The sequence below is a fragment of the Symsagittifera roscoffensis genome, chromosome 3 (genome assembly GCF_963678635.1).
Source record: "Symsagittifera roscoffensis chromosome 3, txSymRosc1.1, whole genome shotgun sequence".
Lineage (NCBI taxonomy): Eukaryota > Metazoa > Xenacoelomorpha > Acoela > Convolutidae > Symsagittifera > Symsagittifera roscoffensis.
In genome coordinates, this window is record NC_087064.1 from 25,904,537 (window position 1) to 25,930,560 (window position 26,024).

The following is a 26,024-nucleotide window of genomic DNA, read 5'->3' on the forward strand; positions in this document are numbered from 1 at the left end:
CTTTGAAATTAAGGTCATTGCTCTTTTTCTTCTGGCTGCAATAAAAGTAGACTAATTTGCCATAAATATTTCACAGGCTTCCCATTTGCATCTATCTATAAACATTTAGTCTAATTTTACTTACAGTTTTTAATAGGTAGCTGGTAGCATAACTTTACTTATTGCATCGGCCAAGTTATATGTAATTATTGTGTTTGACGAGTAAATTGTTATCTATGTTTCTTGGCGCGGGTTATTATAAAGATCGAAACTGCCTCGAAAACTCAGTTCGCCCGAAGTTGTTTGTAACCAACAGTCCTCTTATTGGCGGCCAAAATAACCCTCAAAGTAGCCGCCCGTACTTTTACGTAAGTCCCGAGCAGTCGTCGCCCTCGACATCGGGAGGTACTGGAACGACAAACTCGGGTTCGAATCCCTGCGTCGATCCCATTTACTACGAAATCCAGTCTCCCGAGAACCAACTCCTCGAAAAACCAAAGTGTGACCGACGATCAACCGGGTCGTCGAAATATGGAAACCAGGCCAACAGTTGTAGTAACGAGCTGTACTTCGTTTCAGCACCTGGAAACGCTTCCACTCCTGGAGATGACAGGGTTCAGTATGTCAAGGGAAACTCCCCCAATGGTCAGGATGAGTTCGAAATGCAGGGTGGAATGGTTCCAGGGACAGGGGCGGGTGGCAGCATCATCTGGCCGGCAACAGTCTCAAGGGGGTAAGCTCTAAACCTTCACCTAATTTAATTAGCAAAATCACACAAAATAGTTTCAAATCAATCTCGTTCGCTCAAAGTTGTCGAAGCCCTCGAATTACAAATAACGTCCCGGATCGCGTATATATATATATTGAGTTATCTACAGAAAAGAAAGTTCGTGATGAGGGGAGTGTTGTTAGAATCGCATTGGCATCAGCATGTCCGAATTTGAAAAAAAAATTCTTTTTTTAAATTGAAATTGTGGGATTATTAAGTTCTCGAACACTCGTGCGACCCATTGTTTGAACTGTCATCGTAGTTCTGACCAATTATTGTCGAATAAAAATAATCATTTATGCTCCTAATTGAGGCGTCATCTTTTTATATTTTAAAAGTTGACTTTCACTATTCAATTGACAATCAGCTTTCAAATGTCACTTTCAATAAACTATTTTGATTTCCATCTTAATTGAGTCGTTGGTTATCAAAATTATTTTGGGAGAGGTTGAAATAAAATCACATCGCGTAATGACTAGAACTGTAACACTACCTGTCTTATTGATAAGAGATGCTTGACAAGTCCCATTCAGTTGTAATTACGCTTTCATAACCCCTTCCTCGTCCCCTTGATGTTCCCGCGAGTGTGAAATCAAAAACAATACACCCCCTTTGTTTACTTTTCCTTCTAATCATCCTTCTATTGTTCCTTCTCCCTATTTTTCCAACATATCTGAACTTCCGTTTTTACCATTGATCAAAAATATCACCTTTATCTTAATAGTTCTTCACAACAAACTCTGTTTCTAATTTATTCATATTGTTCTGTAAAATAATTTTCATGAGATAAACGTGGAGAAAGATTCAGGAGGAAGAAAATACAGCTTAGAGCGCGTTTTTCTATACTAATCTCATGAATCACAAAGTCTCGCCAAAGTCGAGTGTTGATCTTATTCATTTGTTTTTTTTCCACTTGATTCAATTTTAACCAGGTTTTGCTTGAATTCATTATTTCAATGCAATTTGAATTAATTTTGAATATTCAATAAATATTTAAAGATCAAAATTAACAAGCTGGTTTCACAAAAAAAAAGAAAAAATCGAATTAATTTCCGCGGTTTTTTGAATAGTTTTGCGCACTTCGAAAAAACTAGGTAGCTCCGGCATGTACTTCAAATCACTTTGGACGAACAGTTAGTGATGATTCAAAACAATATAATTTTCAAGTTCCATAATGAAATTTTCACCTAGAACGAAATGTTTTGATCGAAACTTTTCTGCACTACTTTCTAAAACAGCGAGGATAAATTTTTTCTTCAAAAAATGTGTGAACAAAATTTGTGAAATAGTTAAGCCAAATACATTCTGCTGTTTCATTACTTCTAAGGAGAACCGTAACTGATCACCCTGTGCTGTTTATTTCCCAGACTGCTCAGTTTAATGGAGAAATGGGAACAAAGTCTCTAAGTTTGGTCTCAGGGGGCTCCGATATGCGGCTTTAAAATTTTACCCACCGACTGTGATCATAGTAAACAAAGTGCGTCAGAAAAAAAAAACAAAGAAAATTAAGGGAAAACAAAGCATATTCAGACGAGATTAAATGTTTTAGTCGTTGTTTATTTGATGAAAGCACAAGGCCGCTAGAATTGCCGGTGGTAATACGAGACAAATTTTCTTCAACATTTTTTTCCACATTAAAAATGGAGGTTTGTAAAATAAATATTGACAAGCGCTGAAGTGAAAATATATTGCTCCATATTTTATGGTGGCGGTATAACGCAAATGGTGCCTTGGCTAATAAATTTTTATGCGATATAACTAGCCGGCAAATCATAGATCCTCCGAAGCGAAAAGTCACAACAGGGTGGGGCTATGTTTCTTCATAAAACCGGGAAGGTGATTAAAGCGGAAAAAATCCGGCCAATGATTTGTTTAACTTTCTGGCTGTTCTCTTAAAGCAACTTTTAGAGAAACACCGGCTTTACAGACGATCGGCGATCGAAAAAAAAATTTGTCCCTAGCAGCTAGAAGAATATTGGTATACAAATGTTTTTCCGTGAAAATTAGGAACCCGAAATACAGGCCTCATACGAGGTCAAGTTATATTTCATATTGAAGCTTCTTCTGTTGTTATTTGGTCTGCAATCATAAAGATATTTTTACTTTTCAGGATGCTGTCGATTGCTTAAGACTTCGTCAATTTTTGACATTCCTTAAAAAGTCTAAAAATATATACTTAATCGCTAAATCAGATATTGTTTATTAGTTTTTGAAGTCTAGTTCTAGTTTTTGGTCTTTCTAATCACTCACAAAAGAAAAACGACTAAATATATTTTAATTTTTAAAAATTATATAGTGGTTCTAAAGTTTGTCACTTTTGGTTTCTTCTACCGTCTTTTATTGTTGTTACGACCATTGAAAGTTTTTGCATGTTTTAGTTTTTTCCAGGCATAATTAGGGATTGAAGTTTTTTGTTTTAAGTCTAACTTTGAGCTATTTTTTGTAATTATTTAGGCTATTATTGGTCTTATAAAAGCACAATAAGCTTTCGCTTTTTTTTTCTCATCAAACCATTCACAAAAAAAAATGACACAGAATTTTAAAAAAGAACGAACCATTTTTTTTCAGTTTTTCTGAACCTCGTCGGAACTTGTGAGCTTCTTGCGCAGCAACTCTATTTTTGTTTGAGTTCAATTTTGTTTTTTGAAAAAGGATCTTGGCAACTATTTTTACCCTATTGCAAAGGACGCGAACCTCGTTACAAGTCAAGATTTCACATATGCTTAACCGTTGAATTCGTTAAGAATATTCTTTAAAAATTTAATAATTTTTTCAAGTTTCTGCTCAATATATAGAACTAGAAAAAGAGATAAGTATTTTACTTCTAGTAACCTAATTGTTGGACAGATTCACTTGCATGAATTCAATTTCGGTTGATTACGAGTCGAAGTAATTCACTGCTTGGTCTTCTATTGCAAAAAAGTAACGAAAAAACAAGACTGCTCGTATCAGGGCAAAGCCCTGAATGTTCCGACTGCCTTTTAAGGTTTTTTGGAGCACAGTAAATACATAAATATCATTAACATATTGAATGTAATAAAAAAAAATTCTAAAATTTAAAATTTTTTCTTTGAAAATCATCCCCCCACACGCCATATAAAGTTCAAAAGAATAGATTTCGCCCCTATTAACTAATCAACTATGGCAAATAAGCTTCGTTGAACCAATTTGGAACGTGTTCTAAGACGGATTAAATCTCCGCTTACGCGTTAATAGCGCGAAATATATCGCGCGTTAATTGTCTCAAATTTGGCCAAAATGGCAATCTTTAAACCCCCATTACTTTACAAAAAATGATCACAGGTAAAATATCTTTTCAAATTTAAGCTCAGGACAACAATACCTTTTGAATGATATAAAAAAAAATTCCGTCAAAAATGGCTAGTTAAAAAGTCGCAATTTGTCTGAAGAAAAAAACCCACCCCGAGCACAAATATTCCGTTACTTTCGTATCGAAACTTGGAACAATCAATAAAGAACACGACTGCTCGTATATCAGGGCAAAGCCCTCAATGTTCCGACTGCCCCTTGACTGGTTTAGAAAAGCTTTTAAATAAAATTGCAGTAGTTTTTGGAATGCCACATATCAAATACAAAGTTTTAAAATTTGAGTCGAATCAATATGACCAATTAGCTGGCCTCCCTTCAGTTTTGAACTTCACTATTATGAGCTCGGATAATTCGCCACGCATAAATAATTCGCGCATTGAAACTAGGAAATGTTAATTGATCATTTTTTAACCGAATTTAAACTAGTGAAAGCATACGCGGTTGAAAACACGAAGATTTCTGGATCGATCCCCGCACGCTGTCAACATCTTTTGTAAATTGGTCGGAATAGAAAACCATCCCAAACATATATATCTTATCTTCACTTTATTCGAAAAACGGAACAAAAAAGGCACATTATTTAGTCCTAGGTGCCAGTATTTAGAAGTTTAAATCTCTTGTGAAAATAACCATTCACGCAATTTTTCATTCCAACCCTAAAATGGAGGATAAATTTTATCCTTTCCTTGGCGTTTTTCAACGCAAAGGTAAGTATCACAAATAAAAGTCTGACGGACCAATTTTCTTATCAGATGAACACCTTTTCAAGCCAGATTCGAAACGCTGTTTAAAACCTCCAATTTTTTCCGATTGTTAAGATGAAGTAGAACAAAATAGACTTAAACCTGTGCCTTTTGCGTTTCTATCATATATCAATTATAATTTGTTCTATAAATTTTCAAATTAATATATGAAAAAATTATGTTGGTTTGAAGTTCATTTTTTTGACATGCCGTTTGAGCGGGATACCATAATACTCTGAATATGCCATTGCCCAATGTGAACTGATGAATTTGTGACTGACTAATACTGTGGACAAAATTAGTAGTGATTGGCATGCATGGAGTTTTTATCACATTTATTCGGTCTTTGTCTGTGTATCGAAGCGTGTACCCTCCCCTTCAAAATGGATCGGAAAGGTCTCCGGAGAATAACTAAGAGGAAAAATGATAACGCTTCTGCTTTTCACCATCAAGACATCTTAATGACATATTCTATTTTAAGTAGATATTTTTCTGCTTTGAAGCTGCGAAATTTATACCGTGACGTCAAAAACGTGGAAAGATGCTGGTACTTTTCCCTCTTCAGAAATTTTTTGATAACTTTTTTTATGAAAACATTTTTGAAGTTTACGTTCGATTCATTATTTAGAGAATTTATGCATGCAGTTAAAATCGAAGTTAAAAATTTAAATTCACTCGATACAATTACCACCTATACACAAAATCTTAATTCAATGAGACAAAATCTTAATTCAATTTTTTGTGCAGTGTTTCAAGCAAACTTTTTTGGTACGGTTAAAACTGGGATAACGTCAGATTAAGACAATTTCAGGCAGAAAATAGTTAACGATGCTAACATGTTGTTGAATCTTTAAATGCTCAAATTTGTATCTTGTTCTTTTTGTTCCTTTTTTAATTCTTGTTCCCTCTCCCGTTCGCGCTAGTTTGATTAAATTAAATCTGAATTGGACCTGTCTTGTCCACGTACCTTATCTTCCCAGCCCCCGTCACTTTTGAGACAGCCTCGAACCCCCCAGCTTTTCATCTGACGCGCGTGTCCTGTTGAACATCACTGCCCGGCCGGCCACACTTCTAACTCGATTACGCCTATTTCAGCATACTCAACTTAGTTATATACAACTTCCAGTTATAACTCTGGTCTTTTAACTAGCTAGAGCTGTTCATTTTAACCCTGTGGGTAGAAAGTCCCTTGTGGTTGGGGGTAAAATGAAAGAGTGAAGGTGGAAATCGAAAATGACAAAATTGGTATTTTATTAAATAAAGCTGCAGTCTTTTCATTTCCTTGTCTGTCGTAAATGTCTCCTTAAATAACTTTTTACATTCGCGTTTTTTCATCATCTTGTTAAAATAATTGTCTGTGAAGAAAGTTATAGGATGTATAATTTGGGCAAAACTCTTTGAGAAATTGAAAACCCAGCTAACTAGAAAAGGTTAAAATTTCAGTAAAAAACCCCATTCATCTCAGTAACTCTGTAAAAAGTAAAAATCATTTTTCTCAGTTGAATTTTTCATGATTTTCTCGGCAGCGTTTGCAGTCTATTTCGAGCCATTTCAAGGTGAAACGCAATCATGATTGGACTCACAAATTGTTCTTTTTGTTTGGGTGGACCGATTTGGCCTCCAGCCAGACCCAAATTAGTGTCCAGCTTCCTGTTTCTTTTCTAATTTGCAAGTCTCTTCGCTGTTTTTGTGCTCTTTAATGTCTGGCGGCCAGAGATGAAGTCTTCTATGGATTTCTCCCACCTTTGGGAATTGGACATCTCTTGAACCATACTCTCTCAACCCTAAGAATACCTCTCCCCTCCCCCTCCCCCCTCCCCCTCCCCCTCCCAGCCTCTTTTTCCCCTTGCGTACCACTTCCCTCATTTACATATTCCCCTTTTTTGTCTTGTGCTGCTCTGTGTATGTGTGACATACACACAATAGATGCAACAATAACGCCACCATGTGTATTATTAGTCTTATACATGTAGAGGCATATATATACGCGACTTATTATTCAATCTCATCATCAGCATCTGAACCCAAAATCAGTCTCTTCTTTCTGGCTGTAGTTGCTAATTTTTGCTCCCCTCTTGGCCATTTCCCCTCACTTTTTCCCTCTGTGGGTAAGGTACTAACCCCTCTTTAAATTCACCCACATGTTTTAACGTCTCTCTGTCTTTATTGTCTGTATGGCTACTGGCTGCTGTGTGCCATATTAGCCCGACCCGGGTCTTAAGTATCCCAGGCATAGGGCAACTCATGTTATCTTCTCCTCTGCTCTTACGTACCTCTTTCGCTCGTTCACTTTAATTCTAATTTCTATTCACCACATCACACGCCCCGCCAATTCAACCTTCTCTTCATCTTCATCTCTCGTTTCTTTTCATTCTCTTCCATCAAATCCAAATTACCCAAAGCACAGCCGCCATCCGCCTGCTTGCTCTACTTATAATTTACACATTACAGAAGAGGCAAAAGTGAAAAAGAGTACACTAAATTAACCCGCTGATGCCAACTTCGACCGCCTTTAGTTACCTATTATCTACCCAGTTTAAACCCGGTCTTTACCAACCGGCGTCGCCTGTGCAAACTTTTCACATTCCTTTTATCTTGTGCAGTGGTGGTATCATACGCAATCCATCCACGTAGAAAAATTTCATATGGGTAGATTTATGCCCCCATTTTCTCAATGGGAGATTGTCTCCTATTTCACCTTTACTCTGGGTTTTTTTTTATCATATCGCTAACTTTCTGCGCCCTAAGTCATTTATGAACAAACACTTTGATCAATCTCCTGATATTATCCGCGGGACCAAATTATCACCATAATACCACCACCTGAAGTCAATTATACCGAATTTTCCCAATTGTACCGGCTCACAATTTCTTACCGAGGAAAAATCTTGAAAAATTTTGATTTTTTTAAACATATAACTTTTCTCATACAACTTAAATTAGAGTAGTTAAAGTACTGAGTTCCGTTTTCCCCGCTGGAAACATCCATCGTTACTTACTTATTCCGTAGTTTCGGGGAACTGCTAATTGATCAGGTAATTCGATTAATGGGGCCCATTTTTCTCTCGGAAACAATTAGCCCGTCCCTCCATTAGAACCCATAGCCCAGCTTGCGGTAAGCCCACCCCCTGCCTATGCGGTCCAATTTCTCCAAGACGGGACTCTATTTAACTCTTTCGCAGCGGAAATCCATTAAACAAATGTTTGCTTATGTCAATTTATCATTTCATTACTTCCAACATAGCAGTTGTTTTCTCAAAGATGTGCCGCATTTTAAATTAAACTCCAATATTGTGCCTCATTTTTAGAATTTATTCAGCGATTGATTGACTAAGTCACAATTATAGATTGAAGCCTTTGGATCGTGGCTGAATGAAAAGTGCGAAATTTATCCGATGTCAATTGAAATTATTTAATGTTATCCGAAGACCTACAATCACCATTTGATTTATAACATTTCCATTAAATCTTTGCAGCTTTCTCCTTATTTTCGCAAAATAGGCCCAAAAACCCGGCAGAAGACCCAATTTAAAGACATTAATAATTGAGTAAGTTACAAATTCAGTTACTCAGTTCCAATAAGTCGCTGAGATCGTGCGGAATTAATCTGAAATTGCAGCCTATTCCTTGTATTTATCTTATCTTTCGTGTTCCTGAGTTGTATATTGCTGGTCCTGATTTCGAGACTGCAGGGGAAGGAAAACTTCTTAAAAGCAGCAATTATCTGATATATTTCATTTCAGCTCAGTGAAATTGTAACTGTTACTCTCTTCTCTTATTTCTCGCAAAAAGTATTCAGACTTAATCCTTTTCCTTATCCCGATATAACGCGAGGAACGGCGGAGTCACTTGACTAAAAATCAATTTCGTTCATTTATTAAACATCAGCTTCGCTTTTTTTGTTTTTAAAAAGTCAAATTATCCAATTTTATGCTTTTTTCGTTGGTTTTAATCTTACCACTTTTTACGGTTTCTAAGTTTTAACCATTTTTGGAGACAAGAAACACCCAAAATTCTTGGCGACATTTGTTGAATTCCAGCTGTGAGCTGCGGAGTTCTGCTGTTTCAGGAGCTTTGATGCTCAACTATTGAGAGCTTTTGTTGTGCTCTTGAAATGATATTTAATATTTAACAAATGAATATCGAAAATAAAAATTGATAACAGCCCTTTTATACTAATGAGCCAAGTTGTTCTTAGATGTTTAAATCGATATTTCTCAATGAAAACAAATTTCTCGGCAACTGTTTAGCCTTAGTTAGCGCTCTTGTAAGATGACGACGACAGACTCTGGCCTAGATCATGAATTCTGGTTCTTCTGGACGTTTATTAAGTGATTTCTCATCTGATTCACTGAAGTTTACTCTTACTTTTATCGTTTTATCGTATCTCTTCGAGTTCACTATAAATTGCAACGTAAAATGCATAAATTTACACCCGCATTTTAGCATTTGTTATTTGTTGTTACGATAAGTGAACAGCGCGCAATTTACATGCTTTTACTTCTCAACAACTTTATCAACAAAAGTTAAACAAAATTTTGTTTTATTTTACGTGTTCAAAATTATTGTAAAATATTCATCCTTTCCAAAAATATCTCCATGAGATCCAAAATTCCGATGAACTTTTCGCCGAGTTCAAAGTTTTTCATGCGTTAACTAAGTTAAAAGGTCTAAAATGTGTGAACGAATAGCGATGAGTTCTGATCCAATTTTGCCAGGTATTTTTCCGGCCGATTAACTTGATTAGATTATCCCAGAAGATTTAGCACCGTGGGACTATTTCCTGTTTCCGTCCCCTCACTTTCTAACAAGTCCCCCTATATTCTCATTTTAATCCCCCCGATAAAGTCATTATTTCTTATATTTTTTTCAGAAGTTGAAAGAGCGATAGACAACGCCCTGTTTTTCACACTCTGGTGATAGACAACTCTTTTTGCTCAGCTGTGAAATTAATTTTTTTGGTTCTTAAAGCTTCCCATTTTCCCAGTTCATTCCAACGAATAATCAACTTGATTCCATTCTCACATTCTCAATTTCCGCATCTGAATTACTCAGTTGAAGAATTATTTATAACCCTTAGCAGTCTAGTCTTATTTATAACCCTACCTTAGTAGTCTTAAAAGTCCTAGAGTACCTTCACTTTTTGTAAGAGTATACACCTTAGAAATTTAGATCAGGCTATTTTTGAGGCGATTTTAACTTGATTGTTCCGCCCGGCCGATTTAAATTTCCTTCAGTTTAGCTTTGCATTAAAGTTAACCTTTCCTTTATATTAACTTACTTTACTCCTGCTCTAACTTTTTATATCCCTTGTAAAGTGGTGTGGTGATAATTTCCGCAACCCTATAAAGATCTTCAGCGAGGATATTAGACAAAAGAGCCTAAAATTGACACTATTTTACTATCTGTCAACTATTGCTTGCCACATACGTTACGTACCATAGTTAAGTTGAGTTTAGTTCGAGTGTTGATGATTAATACCTCTTGCTGCTGACCATCTTATCTTACTCTCCTTTGTACAATCTCTACCCTTTGAGTTTGTATCAAATTTGTCACTCGAGCTGTCAAACATCAAAACACTGAATTGTGAAATGTCTTGTCCTTCGTTTGAGTACCTCAAACATTACTTATTGTTCGCAAAATCTCAGCCCTCAAACGCCAATGCCGTCTAAGACCGAACCAGTTATAATTTATTAAACTAGTTAAACTACCTTTACTTCAACCGAGTGTTCTCTCGCTAATAATAAGCGAAGGGATTTAGATATTCTCCCAAGTTTTATAGATCGCTTCAGGCAGTTGTTTGTGTTTTTTCCTACATTCTAAATCCATCCCTAATCCCCCCCAAACCACGTTGCCAACAACTGGGAATCTTTCCAGCCTGAGACACAGACCAGAAACTCCAACATTCCCACAAATTGCGAAAGTTAGCGCGCGACTGTTTGTTACTTAACCCGTTTAAGAGGGTTCCTTTGTGCGGTTGATTATCAAATCAAATAGAATTGGTTTTTGAACAACACTTAAATTGTCAATACAATCTCACAGTTAAGCTACATACCTAATAAAGTCCATACTACTGCCTATCCTGTGGTGTGCTGTAGATATATTCAACTTACCATTCAAAACTTAATTTTCCGTTTCTTACTTAAACTTAGTTTTACTAATTTAGAAGTTAGTATCCTGTAATTATAAAGAAAAAAGTTTGCAAATGGGTGGTCGCAGAAATAGTTCGTGTCTTTTCCCTCTAAACGACTTTGACATTCCAATGGCGCAATCACATACGTCACCGGCACTGGCGACTTACTTGAACCTGCCGCAGACAAGTTTCGTACCGGCGCCGCCCCTGCCACCCCCTCACGCACCGCTTCCGCCACATAACTTCGCCGGCTATGACGACAACTTTAACCTCAGAGGGCCTCCGTTTTACATAATGCCTCACCCTAGTTATTTTTACAACAGCGCCAGCAGGTACGGCCACAACGGGGCTGCCCCTGGATATCAGCTGCACAGGCCCAACTCCATGCACGACTACCAACCCCTCGCGCCCTTTCAAGACGGCAACGGGGCCGTGCACATGCAAGCTATGGGCACAATGGGGGCACCTATGGCCATGGGGGGCTCCAGTGGGGGTCCGAAGGGGGGCATGTATGAGGGACAGGAGGAGGGACTGCAGGGGGAGGGGTGGTGTGTGAACTGGAAGTGCATCATCACCCTCATGTGCATCTTCACTCTTCTACTTCTCAGTCTTCTATCCTTAATTGGTCAGTCTAAATTATTCTATTCTAATTCTACCAACACAATTTCTCAATGTAATTTTAATTAAATTAATCAGAGAGCTTAAGAATTTAAGTTAGCAATATTTTAAGCTGCTAACGAATGCTCTGTAAAAGGCCACTGTTATGATTTATTTACTACGTTATTAATTAGCCGGATAGGAATACAAATATGAAATGACTCGGTTTTTTTTTTAGAAAATGTAGGTTATGACTGTTGTTTGTTTGTTTCAGCAATCAAATTCTACTTCGCAAATACAGACAACCTTGGAAATGGTGGCAATAACGACAACAGTGAGTTACATTCCAGTTTGTATATATAAAAAAAAACTGTCATAAAATATCATCTAATTGGTACGTTTTGCAGGTGTAATCGAACTGGATGATTACATTGGGAAGTCATTGGAAATCTCGGTAGCGCCTAAGAGTAGCCGAATGCTGAGTATCTACGCCATGGGTCCCAGCTTACTCACTCTACACATCAAAACCTCATCATCACGTCTCATCATTTACGGTCTAGAAGGTGCAGAGCCACATACCACTAACTTCTCATTTGTTCACGCTCTCAGCTCATCCACGCCCCAGTTCAACTCAAACAGCAAAGTGGTCTACACAAGTGCTTTTTCAAGCGAAGACATGAAAACAGTCTACCAGTATCTAAGCAACGGCAAATGGTACATTAGAATCATAAATGATGTCTCAAGTTACGAAGTGTTGGATATTCTCACCAAAATAGTTGACCAACGCTCAAAATGTCCTAAAGATTGCAACAACCCGCAGGGCGAGTGCAATGCTATGGGTTACTGCGTGTGCTCTGAGCAGTATAGAGGAAGGTTATGTGAGAAGCCAGCTCTTAACTGTGGATCCCACGGACGTATGGTTAGAGTAGGAACCCTGAGAAACGGGTTCACGCAGGCATGCAAGTGCGATCCCGGATGGACGGGTAGTCTATGCGATCAGAGCGAAACCGGATGTTACCCTCCTGACTGTTCTGGCAACGGGCAGTGTGTGTTCGGAACGTGCCAGTGCAACCCTGGATTTTCAGGAGATACCTGCAACCGAAGTTAGTATATAAGAAATCACATTCAAAATTTTACCCTGTTTTTATTCGCTGAAGAGGCTGAGGGTTTTTGTAAAAGACTTCTTTGCTGATTGCGACCATTTGTTCCTTATTTATTCAGCTCTTAAGGGCAACCGGGAGTTGATGATATATTTTTTTCTAATTTTGAACTTATGCTTTCAGCGTTCTGTGACAATCGATGCAGTGACCGTGGACTCTGTATTGATGGGATGTGTATGTGTGCTGTTGGCTACTCGGGAGAAAACTGCGAAGTAGAATCACCTGACATCGTGCAATGTGCAAAGACATGCAACCATGGATCATGTATGTATGGAAAATGCGAGTGCGACAAAGGGTTCCGAGGATCCACGTGTAGCCAAGCTGTATGTGAAGATAACTGCAATGGCAATGGCCAATGCGTCTCAGATCTGAACTCTCAATGGTACTGCAGTTGCAATCCAGACTTCAGCGGTCCAAATTGTGAACTGAAAACAGAGCCCTCGTGCGTCGATATTTGCAAGAGCAACCAGGCATGTTGCAAGGCCGACGGGTCCTGTCTGACTGGCGAAAACAGACCGAAGGCTTGTAAAGTAGGCCAGAGTTTTGTAAACAGCGCTGCAGGTGATTCTCAATTTAGTCACCGAACTTCGTTCTTGGAGAAAGTTTCGTTTCTCTATAGCGAACAAACTAACGCGAAACAGATTCCGTTTGCCTTTAAGAGTCGAGATTACGTGTTCGTTGTAAGAGGCCAAGTGCTCATTGGGCCCAATCAACCTTATCTGGGCGCTACTTTGTCTGTACAGGGCGAGGAAGAGGAGTTTGGGTTTGCAAGTACCCAATTTGACGGATGGTTCGATTTAATGGTCGCTACGAATTCTAGTCATATCGCACTGCAAGTAACCTACACTGGAACCCAGTCTGGTCTAGAGGAAACAAAAATTGTGAAACTGCAATCGAAAAACGAAGAAATGATCACATTGTTGAATTCAATCATAGTTGGCGCTGGATTGAAAGAGAACTCAAGAATGAGAAGAGACCTTTCTGGTTGCAGTGTGGACAAGTTGCCGAAACATATGAAATCAATGTCACATTTCACACAGTTCACAGCTGTGCAGAATAAATTCAACGAAGGAGCGGTGCTGAGTCAAAACGTGAGTTCATTGTTTGCCTTTGAAAAAAAAACAACGGGTTGTTTCAGGGGCGGGTTTAGAGTAGGTAGTGTAAGGGACTGGTTGCCTCGGTTGATTTTCAAAAATGCACCATGTCACCACCCAGCATGTCTCCTTTATCTACATTTAATTACTTTTTTGTGCGAGAACATTTGGGGTAATAATTTTGCAAAAAAACTCTTGATTTGCAATACATCGAGTGACCACAGAATGTTTTAGTTTTTCAGCAAAAAAACTACTGACGGTTAAAATATGAAACATCAAAACTCACTGATACCGGTGAAAAATCATAGAAGCTTTTCTGGCGCTGATTAATTCCTTCTAACTGAAAAATTGGAAACTGTGTTTCTCAATTCGGATGATGATGATATTTTGTTTCAGTTGGTGACACAATCATTCTCACCAGGAGAAAATTTCCCTACAATGGTATTCAACAGCAATTCACAGGGAGCCAGAACTATCACGCTCTATCTCGGAGACTTCTCCATGTCCAATGTAACATCTGTGCACGTGACTGTCTCAGTAGCCGGAGTTGTTTTCCAGGAAACCCTGGACAACAACAAGAACGATCTCTTCATGGAGCTGTTTTGGAACAAGACTGATGTTTACGGGAACAAGGTCTACGGATTGACTGAGGTTCAAGCTATGATTGAAGTCTCTCTGTTGGGTTGTTCCGAAAAATTCTGGGTCACTTCGATTCGATCTGAAGTTGAGGGTCTATCGTGCCACGACTCCATTTCGTACCAACATCATTATTGCTTGACGAAAGGAGACTCACTTTACACGGGAAGAGGACACGCATTTCATTTGTCGAAGTACCCGCCTGTCATGCGACATATGCAGTGTCTCAACCCACCCAAAGTAATCGAATCATTGCCCAACGGCGACCTTTTAATCGGAGACAATACCCAAATTTTTCACGTCAGAGGTGGCAAAATTGGCAACCGATGTGAGCTGAATTACGCCGTTTATTCGTTCGGGTCATCTGGGATTTCAGATGACGTCGAGTATTTCATAGCAGTTGACTCTTCCTCGGAATTTTTCTATCTGTCCAGAACTGATTCGCCTGTGATCACCAAAGTGTTCATAAAGAGTAGGACAGAACAGGTGGTGCTAGGGAAACAAGGAGAGTACTGCACAGATGGAATTCACAACTGCAAGGACACTCTCAAGTCGCCAAAAGGTAAGGAGTTTTTTGTTTTCTTTCACAAACCATTACAGCAGACCAGGCTAAATCCGCAAAGAAGAAACCTTGATACGAAACAATCCAAGGGTGTATGCCAGATTTTTCGCTCTGACCACTGAAAGTGGGGAGGAACTTTGTATTCGGGTGTTTAAGTTTTTTTCAAGTTTGTTATCCACGCAAAACCTACGCAAATTTTCCCAATGTTGAGAAAAACGGTTTGAATTTTTCGTCGAATTTCGAGCGAGCGAAGAGACTTCCAAATAGCTACTTATGCTTAATTTAAGCCGTAAAAACAAAACTTAGTTTTACTCCAGTAAAAAAATTTTGGAGTGTTTTTGGCTCCATTTTAGGAATCAAAAACTTCAAATATTCAAAAAATTTCTGCAAAAAAATTTGATTTTTTTAAAATGTTTTTTGTTTGTTTTTCTAGTCCTTTTTTTCAAAACGCGTTGTCCAATTTGCTTATTTAACTATGAATTTCGAATTTGCCTAGTTTCTAGTTTTTTGTTCTGGTCTTTTAAACCTCTGATTTGAAAAAAAAACTTTTTAAAAATTTTTTTAAGACTATTGTCGGGACATTCTGTGCTATTTGCACAGTAACCGGCTATCCTTGTTTTTTTTTGTTTTTCGATTAACTTTTTGATGAAAACCGTTGTCAATTATGCGTTTTCCACTCTTACTATCGAATTTACTGGGCTTTCGTTCAGATCCGCTCATAGCCAAACGAACCAATTATGTAACAATTTACAAAAAAAAGTTTTCTTCTGGTCGGAACGTTCTGTGCTACTTGCACAGCAGCCGGCTCTCCTTGTTTATTTTTGCGGTACAATTATTTTTGAGTTTGGGAAGAAATTTTTGGTCTTTTGATTCGCCTTCCAAATGGATGCTCACAACTACCTGGTTTTCCCTTTTTTGATTTTTTTTTGCTCCTACGTTTTTGACCGAAGATTTAATTGTGGTTTAATTGATTCTAGGAATGACGATACTGCAAAACAGTACGTTGGTCTTCGTGGACGGATTGTCGCTCCGAAGTTGGACTCCTGAGTCCTCTGAAGACATCCACACTCTCTGGACTCCCTCGTCTTCCGACTTCTCCCGAAATCACGAGACATGCGCTGAAATTCCCTCATCACAAGTTTTCCTATCCCAGTTGAAAGATGTATTCTTCAGTCCCCTAGACGAAACATACATTCTTTTTGACTACAGTCGCGCAGTTGTGAAGTTGAACTTAAGAACCAGTCGAGTTTCATACCTGGCTTCACGATCCAATTTGAACTGCAAGCATATGAACCAGCAATCGGTCGCTAGAGTTTACTACCCTTGCTCTGTTACTGTGAACAGCAAGGGTTCTCTTTTTGTAGCTGACTCGGACCCTCTTAACAAGCGTACTGTCGTTTTTGAGGTTTCTCAAAATAATCTTTGGAGTGAGTTTTGGCATTCCGATCAAATGCAAATTATGTCTGCGATGACAGTAAGCACCAATAATACTCTGCTCATGATTAATGACGGAGAGAAGCGCGTTGATATTTTGGGACAGTACAAGATAATTCCTGAAAAACCAAATCAATTTCAGTTAACTGATTTCGAAAACAGTAGAATCGTACACTTTGATGAGAAGTTTCTTCATGTGAGATCGGAAAGCTTGGCGACGACAGAGTTTACAGATGAGTATTTTTCGTATAACTCGGATACCACTTCACTGCGAAGTTTTGTCATCCGTGCTGCTGGGTCACCGTTAGCAATGGGATCCAAGGCTAATGAGTTCTGGAGTGTCCAAAAGGGTTTAGAGTCTCGAGATTGCTCAATATGGCAGCAAAGCGTCTGGAATCGAGTCAAATTCGATAGCCATTCAATGCTGAGTGAGGTTGACAGTGTGAAGATTGATAGAAGTTTGGCTATGCTGAATGGTCAGTTGGTTCAATGGTACACTACTAAGATGACAGACGGACAAGGCAATAGACAGTTGCAGAGCAGTTGTATGATCAAGCAGTTCCAAACTGGATACTCGACAATGTGTTCAGGTAGGTTATCATTTGAGCTATTCTCATTGTTCTATTGCATAAAAACATTATTATTCAAACTTGAAGTACATTATTCTACTGTCTTTTTAAAATTTATATCTAAGTGGAATCTTGCTATCGAAGACCTACTGCAGCATCTCAATATTTTGCACTTTTAAGGTTTTAGTTTATCTGTATAGAATTTATAAACATTGAATTTTTCTGCAGATGGATCAAACTATGGTCAGTTCTCTTCATTCGAGAGTCACCCCGACGGGCATGAGTCTCTGACACTACACGACGGCTCCTCGTTCTCTCTTACCTCTGCTCTGCCGGGACTCTCCTCCGATTTCTTTTTCGCCACCTCTGGAAACAAGTTCTCAATAGACTACGCGTCTAAAAGCAGAAATAGCGTATACGGCATGCAGCTGAGCTTGCACAAACCCGGTTACGCAATGTCATCTACCCCGTATAATGATGTCATTCTGGAGAAGTTATTCAGAAGTGATAGAAGCATGGTCACATTTGGCAAGATGAAGGAGCCATCTCTGCAGTTCAACATAGCGAAACAAACTATGCTGCCTTCAGAGGTGAGTTTTGCTAATTCAAGTCAATTTCAGGCTTAAACAAAAATGTCATGTAAATTGAAAATTATTAAAGCCGATTTAAAGTTTTGACATTTTTTTTATATCAACTGACATTTTGAATGTCAGTCGACAAAATATCATAAAATTCCTGGTTAACTAAACAAATTATTTTTATCAGGCTCAAAATTATCATGGAATTCCTCGAAATATTTCTCAAACTGACTTTTGAATTTCAGGTTGTGTTCCAAAATGGGCGCGATGTGCGCAGTCACAAGTTGACCTTCAACTCCGCTCGCCAGTTGACCTCTATCAAAACATCTGACCAGTCTAACCTGTTCGACGCCAAGTATGACTCAGGCCTGTCTGTCATCAATGCCCTGCAGTACCGGGTCAACCCAAACAAAAATAGCCTCGAGGTAAAGCATACGTCTGTTCGCTGTTTTCGTAAAATGATCAAAAAAATAAAAGTTGATTAAGCAAAATTACAAATATTGATTAGATTTTCAAACAATAGCCGAGAGCTATAAAAAGAAACGTTCTTGCCGTATACCGATAAAAGTCTTCCGTTTTTGGAAGGCTCGTTGATATTTTTTATATAACAGACATTTAAGTTGCATTTTAGCTGAAACCTAGACTGTTTTGTATTATATAGTAAATTATGGAATCATTATCATCCTGTTTGTTTTTTGCTCAAGGTTTCTCCTATGGGCGAAGCGGACGGTGGTCATAAGTCTCTCAATCTCTACACCATCGAATACGACTCAACGGGTAAATTTGAACTCTCCTCGCGAATCGACAACTCCGCCCAGAAGCACTCCGTGTTCTCCCTCTGCGACTCCTCCGGAACCCCCACGACTTCTATCTTCAACATCTTCTCATCAAAGTATGCTTACAAGACGCTCTACAACACCTCAACTATGTCTATTGAAACAGTCGACGGTATGAAAAACTCGGCAAAGATTGGCTTTGATTCGGCCAATAGAGTTAGAACTGTCTCGTACACAGATACCGAAGTTGTAGTTTCGTATCCTCCGTTCTCAAAGAACCCAAATAAGTTCGCAAAAACGGTAAAGTCGTTCCCGACCATGTCTTTTGCTAGCAACAGTTATACCTCAAATTGGACCATTAATCGAGTAACAGGATCTAAATGGTTACGATCAACGTTCGACAAAAAGTCTCAGATCCTTTCTATCAGTCTTAGGCAGCAATGGGGCGCCTCCGTTGAGCTTGTGAGCACATACACGCCTCTTAAACTCAAGTCATCCTTTTTATCAGCTGATTCTGCATTGCTCTCTTTGACGCTCACAGATGGCAAGGGCTTAGACGTGGTGCAAGTCTCGAACAAAAGCGAATTTGGTTTCAATGAGAAATTCGGTCCGAATAAATACCACCAAACTACTTTCAATTACAACGATAGGGAACTATTACAAACCACAGTGCGTGAAAACGAAAAAGATGGAACATATTCTTTCTCAGTAAGAGCAAATAACGATGATCAGGAGAAGGAAACGCTTTCGTACCCAGTTTCAGTTAACTCAGTGGAAGGCTGTGGCAAAGTCATTCACGATCCAATCATTGACCAATATTTGAAGGTTGAAAACTGTCGTTCTACAATGATTATTTCGGGAAAAACTTCATTTCAAGTTCAAAAGACATTTGCGCTAGACGGTCGTTTGGAGTCTATCAAATCTGGAACCGGAAAGCTGTCTGACCACGTGAATCTCAAATTCAACAATAATGGCTTCATCTCTGAGCTTGGCGACAGAAAGTTCTCTTACAATCCTATTGGTCAATTAATCAAAGCTGAAAAGACCGATTTTTCTGTTGAGTACGTTTATGACGTAATTGGTAGAATGGTGTCTAGACACATGACATCATCAAGTAGTGGAAGTGTAGACCACGCGTTCTTTTATCTCGACGTCAAGAACCCTGAAAAGATTTCTCACATTCTCGTGGCCGACAAGGATGATTCTCCTAAAGTCTATGAAATGTATTACGATAACAGAGGTAATTTAGTTCTAGTCAAAGAGAAAGAAAACAGTTACATAGTGTCCAGTAACCCCATGGGAACCGTCATAGAGTTAAAACGAATTGACAGGGGTGCCTCAAAGGCTTCCTCCGAAGAGTTTCCACCTGGACTGCACTTGAGTCTGTCTGGATCCTGGATGGATGAGCAAATGAACCTAGTTTATTTAAACAAGCGCTTCTTTGATCTGCTCATACATTCTTACTTGGATCTGGATACTAGCTTCCTAGAAAGTGCAATTGTGTCACCATACTCTACGCAGTTTACCCAATACATCAACGATCCTCCCTCTTTCTGGCCTAAGCACCATCTATCTGAAATTGGTAAGGACTGGCCACTTTTCGATTTTTCTTATATTAATTTTTATTGATACCATGTCAACTGGTCAAAAAGTAAAAAGTTAAGTGGTGAGAAACTTGAAGTTTTGATCTTTTCAGGTGCATTCGCTACATACATGCCAGAAGTGTGGTACAACGAGACGCTTCAGAATCTTCTAATTGAATTGCAGAAAATTAAAACTGCGGTTAGTTTTTCCAACCATCCTCCAATTTATTCTTTACACTTAAAAATAATTGAGGAAAGCGCTGCGATTGATTCAGTCGGTGTTCTAGAACTATTGACACAGGAACCAAATTATTTAGTGTATTTATAATTTTCAAAGTTACAGAAAATTTTGTTCCAATTTGTACTGAATATTCGACAACAGTTTTTGAAGTTTTTGTAGTTTTATTAAATTAGTTATTTTTTTGCAGGATGGAACAATTCAGATGATTCCGTCGCTCTCTTCATTCTCAGACATGTTCGACCGTCTCTTCTCCACCCCACTGGACGCCAATATACCCTCAATTCAATCTCTCCCCTTCCTGCAAGTGCCCCAGATGCCGTCGAATCACCTACTACCAAACCAGTTCCTGCTGCCACCGTTCAACCGCGTGTTGGACCAAACACTCACCACCACTCTATAGTTTTAACTCCCCCACCTATTACAAACCAGTGACACAGAGGAGGGGTGTAAGACTTGCCACTTGCCTTGCAGAAACTCTATCGGTGCTATTTTCTATGAACCCTCACTCTACCTTACAAGTCATACTGGAAGAATTAGAACGAAGCTCATGTGGAAGAACACTTTTGTGCCGTAAGCAGCAAGCACATGAACTCATTCGGAAACTTAATTTAATTCGCTTTTGATGAAAGCAGCCATCAGCTTCCGGAAGCTGTGCTTTAATTTGTATGCAGTAAATTTTCATTCTTTTAATTCGTGTTTTATTTCCGTTTTTTATCATATTTCAGTTTGCTAAATTTTTTATACTTACTTCAACTCGATTTTAGAGTATCATCAGTTTTTAAACACTTTTCCTGTCCGATAGTGGCGTTTACATTTTTCACTTTTCCTGTCATATAGTGCCAGTTCCCCATTTCAAATTCAATTTTGAACAGCTTATTTACACAAGCAATGCTTGTCTTATAGTTTGAATTATCTTTTTTTCCAACCGAAGTCGCAAATATTGTTGCGACGGAAATATTGTTTCGATAAAATGTGTTCATTTCAATCAATAACCAGCAGTTAAGTACAGCCAATGCAGACTATTCGACTGTTTAAAAAGCCATTTTTGACGGGATTTTTTTATATTATTCAAAAAGTATTGTTGTACTGAGCTTAAGTTTAGAAAGATATTTCCCCTGTGGTCATTTTTTGTTAAGTTATGGGGGTATAAAAATTGCCATTTTTCCCAATTTGAGACAATTGACGTGCCATAATTGATTTGTTACTAGGAGCAAAATTTATCACTTCGTACTTAATATGGCGTGTGGCTGATGACTTTTGTAAATCTCAAAAAAAAATTTAATTTTTTTCTGCTCCAAAAAATATTTTATTCTTGTTATTACTGCTCCATAGACTTCTCTATAAATTGAGGCATGTTAGTTGGTAAATTTTTTTTTTCAAGTTGAGTGGTTCTGCTAATGCGTCATAATTGGCGTGTGTCACTTAAGAAATTTTGTAGACTCAAAGTTTTACTCATTCAGTCATATTTTTGCTTGTGTATGCGAAGTGCCGCCTCTGAGTTAACGTTTGTCATAATGCATTGAAAATTGGCCGGTTGAACAAACCGACAACTGTGAATAGATTTGTTCTTCATACTTGACATTGTAATATCACGCATTTAGCCGTAATAACACGCAAAACAAACATAAAAATCGACATTTTGAAAGTTGGCGGGAAGTGGAAAGAGCCTGGCGTTTGTCTTCTTTTATCTTTTTAACAATGGAAATGAACTGAACCTGAAAAGAAAAGAAAACCACACCTCAATAAATTAAATTTGTCCTGAAAAAAGTATTGTCACGACAATTGTTTTTATAATAATAGTCGATGCACATAATTCAGAGTCTTGTATAAGTCGTGATGATACTTTTTTCAGGAGGATTTTTTAAAAAAATTTTGCACTCAAAAAATATTTATGGTGACTTATGTTTTCTTTTCAAGATCAATTAATTTCCATTGCTAAAAATAAGACAAACTCCACTATCGGACAGGTCAGATTACTTTTATTGACTATTAGTTAAAAAAGCTATCTGACCGAAAGAAAAATGTCGGAAAAACCTGAAATAAGATGGGATACTTTGGAAACTTTTTCAAAGAAAAAATATGGTTTTTTTTTACTAATTCAGAGCTATTATTGGTTTTCCTTTCAGCAAATAAATCCAGCTAAATCAACTGAAAACTCCGTTCTTTTACACAAAAAAAAACTATTTTGTCACACCGTCGTATCATGGTTAGTAAATAAAACAAAAATTAGGGAAAATTACCTGAATAAGAAGTTAGGTGAAAACTAAATTAGTTGATTTTCATTTAAGCACGAAAATTAACCTATAATTTTAAAGATTGTTTTTTTTTCATTAAAAACTTAAGACAATTGACAGTTGGACAATAAGTCAACAGCGCAATTATCCAGAAAAAAACAGTGACTTGCCTTTCGAAAAAACTACAATTTTCGAATTTCAAAGAACAAAATGAAAGCTTTCAAGTTCTTTAAATTTCAACAAAAATTTAAGATACACTTTTTGATGAAATTAACACAGTTTGGGAAAGCTTGATAAAAAGGTTAATTTTTTATTCCGCTAGAAAATCTGAAAATAAATATCCACTTTCGAAACTTGAAGCCAATCATGGTTTTTGTCCAATTTGTTTTTTTTCTGTTTGATTGTAGAGTTTGCCTTTTTTTTCAAAACAGGAGATTAAATGAAGTTAAAAGAGACAAAAAGTCAAACCGCAAAAAAAAATCAAATCTTATCCTAAACAATTTATAATACTTTTTCGTTAAAAAAAAACAAAGTGACCATGAACTTTATCAGACTATTCTCTACGTTCAATGACTCTTAATCAACAAGACTGCATGGTCCGTCCAAAACATCAATCATCTTAGAAATTTCATATTTCGATAAAATTTTAATTATTTTTTGGACTATTTTAAATTGCTCCCTCAAAACTGTTATTTTTTCCCTTTTTTTTGTTAAACGTTGAAACAAAAATCAATTCATATTCGGTGCTACTAGCACAACCAATTTCGGCTCTTGGAACAATCTGGGCTACTAACGCAGAAGCTGGCTATCTTTTGGAAGTTTTAAAGGCAATTAAATTGTCAGAGCTCATTTTCTGCGGCCAAAAACTGGTCGGAATATTCTCCGGTATGACAGCTAGACACTTTTTGAAGAGTCTGGGGGCGTAAACATAACTTTTTATTGTTTTCGAACATTCGACTCATTTTTACAATGGTATTTACGTCTATATCGATTTGTTACTTTACATAATTTATCTATCTAAAATAAAACATTTGCATGTTCTAAAGATCTGAAGATGCATAAATAATATTAGCTCCAATCATTGCTAATCAAACAAATCAAACGAGTTCAACTGTAATATTTCCGATAATTGCCAAGATGTCGTTTCCGACTGTCTGTCGTGGTAGCTCCGAGTTCCCCTTCTTTTTATCTGATTTTGTCTTGAGTTTTTTTCTAGTCCCCAACCTTTGTACGCCGCCAAAAATTTTTTAAGATACTGGCTTGTATTCAATCGAATAGCGCGTCACAAGATGTTTGCATTTTGATTGTTGTTTAGTAAAAAAAGATTTTTGAACAAAATTACTATCGAAAACGCAATTATCTGGAATTTGACAAAACATAGCCAACAGACAGTTGGAAAAGGGACAGTGAAGAGAACCCATGGAAAGGCAAAAAATGGTTCAAAATTTGAAATAAAATTATATGGACTGTAAACTCTTTTGAGTTGCAAAAACAATTTATGACTGAAACTTTTTGATAAAATTAATTCAATTTGAGAAAACAGAATCAGTAGGTAAAGTTTTTATTCCGCTGAAAAAACTGACAGTTTGCACTGAAACTAAAGTCGGTCACATTGTTTGTGTCATATACTCATTTTTTGTTCGATAGTGGAGTTTGTTTTCCTTTTAACAAAGGAAATAAACTGAACTTAAAAAAAATCAAAAATCAAATTTGAGCTTGGTTGAAACAGAAAATTTTTCCTGAAAACAAAAAAATAATAATTCATGATTCATGGCCAATTTAAGCATTTTTACTTTGTATAGCGACTCATAAAAATTGAAGCTTCGTGTGCATTTCGAAAAAACTATTCGTTTGAATTACAGACAACAGAAGTTTAGAAACGAGTAAAATATACAAATTAACAAAAAATACTAACAAAAAAAAACAGATAGCCTTAAGGCTCTGTGAATGTTTAGAGGATTTTTTGATAAAACTAACCAAAAAACTGAATCAATAGGTGAAGTTTTGATTTCGCTGGGAAATTCGATAAATAAATTCCATTTTTGAAATTCGAAGGCGATCACGTTTTTCGTAATACTTTCTTTCACTGTTCGATAAGGATGTATAAAAGAAAAAGAATTCAATTTAGAAAAAAAAATCAGAAATCAAGCCGCGAAATAGTAAATTTGAGCTTGAATAAAAAATCATCGCGATCAATAAATCATCCACCTGCAGATGAGGAAAACTGGCCGGAATAATTTGTTAAGTCTTTGAAACTAAAAACTGATAGTTTCATAGGTGGTAGCTCTGATGATTAGTAAATTTTGTGGATCAATTGAGCAATCTCCCCCCCCCCCCCTTAATGACCAATTGAGCTATCTCCTCCCCCCCCCCCCCCAGCAAAAACGAATAAACTCTACAAAAAGACGTCAGTAAACGCAAGTAGATGGATGATGTGTTTATAGCACGCAATCAATTGACCAACTGAAGTTTATCTTACATAAGTATCGAGAAAAACTTTGAAAAAAACCGAAATTTATGAAAAAAAAAATATTTTTTTTTTGCAAAATTTTGTTTAGGCGACCATAACCTCATCGAAGAAAGCAATTTACCAGGGTTGGTGCTCTAGCCTTGTATCTGAATAGCAAAAATGGTTCTCCGCAGCACCTTAATATTGTTCGCAAAATTTTTTTGTCATGTTAAGATAGGAAAAAAAGTCGCTTTTTATGGCTGTTTTATTGATTCTTTTTTCAATCCGAATGAAACTTTTGAGCTTTGATATTGTAAATTTTGGCTTTCCACAGTCGTTGGAAAATATGTTTTATGATTTCATGTCATTCAAACTATTTTCAAGTGGTTATAAACATGTCTCAAGTACCTATTGAGCTATCTCCCCCCACGCGAGAATGGGGTGGGGGGGGGGGGGGGAGATTGCTCAATGATCCAATTTTGTCAAAAAAGCAAATTGAAAACAGGCATTTTTGGGAGTGAAACCTGAATGTGCGTTTAATTTTTTCCACAGTGTAACACATCTAGGCCTAGTATAAACTGCATTAAAACGTGTCAACGTGAACATGAGAACAAATTCTTACTTCGTTTTGTACATGCAAAATGCCATGAAAGCAATTTTTGGACGTTTTTATTTTTTATTGTTCCGAGGGGGTTTGGAAGTGGAAAAGAGCAATTTTTTTAAAAGTTGCTAAACATCTGCAAAAAATGTTCAGCGTAATTTATGATTTCATCATCTCTTTATTTCATGGTTTCATCATCTCTTCAGGTACTGTGAGGTTTTTGATTGAGTTCTACCTTAAATCTCCCTGGTGACTTTCAATTTTAACCAAAACACGGAAGAGAGACATTGGTTGAGGTGTCTGGAAAAGAACTTTCGCATACTTTTTTTTTCCTTTTTTGCACGCTGGTATCATGTCATTCCCTGTGTAGGTTTGATGAGGTGCAAAAAATTGAATGAACAGGATTAATTAAGAGGGCAATCTGCAAACTTGAACAACTTTGCTAACATATATCTCAACAAAGCTTCGACGTCACAAACGAAATCTTCAAGCATTTCGTAACGCTGACATTGTGAAACGAAAAAAACAACATCGAAAGGAACACGCTTATTTTTTC

The 26,024-nt window shown here is 37.4% G+C and overlaps 3 protein-coding genes across 7 annotated transcripts in view; 1 reads left to right on the plus strand and 2 right to left on the minus strand.

Annotated features, from left to right (window-relative positions):
• The window catches only part of LOC134842497 (teneurin-1-like), an 82,079-nt gene extending 61,124 nt beyond the window's left edge, over window positions 1-20,955 (plus strand). For all 5 annotated transcript variants that reach the window (XM_063858865.1, XM_063858867.1, XM_063858866.1 and 2 more), the window contains 12 exons: window positions 559-712; window positions 11,278-11,579; window positions 11,826-11,885; window positions 11,959-12,654; window positions 12,835-13,802; window positions 14,202-15,003; window positions 15,981-17,027; window positions 17,235-17,596; window positions 17,830-18,009; window positions 18,289-19,942; window positions 20,057-20,142; window positions 20,372-20,955. In XM_063858865.1, the coding sequence (XP_063714935.1) occupies window positions 559-712; window positions 11,278-11,579; window positions 11,826-11,885; window positions 11,959-12,654; window positions 12,835-13,802; window positions 14,202-15,003; window positions 15,981-17,027; window positions 17,235-17,596; window positions 17,830-18,009; window positions 18,289-19,942; window positions 20,057-20,142; window positions 20,372-20,584 (6,524 nt within the window). In that variant the 3' untranslated portion in view covers window positions 20,585-20,955. The remainder of the gene's footprint in view (window positions 1-558; window positions 713-11,277; window positions 11,580-11,825; window positions 11,886-11,958; window positions 12,655-12,834; window positions 13,803-14,201; window positions 15,004-15,980; window positions 17,028-17,234; window positions 17,597-17,829; window positions 18,010-18,288; window positions 19,943-20,056; window positions 20,143-20,371) is intronic.
• The window catches only part of LOC134842165 (uncharacterized), a 423,659-nt gene that overhangs the window by 205,497 nt on the left and 192,138 nt on the right, over window positions 1-26,024 (minus strand). The window lies entirely within an intron of this gene.
• Window positions 1-26,024, minus strand: part of LOC134842166 (uncharacterized) — a 409,681-nt gene that overhangs the window by 191,513 nt on the left and 192,144 nt on the right. The window lies entirely within an intron of this gene.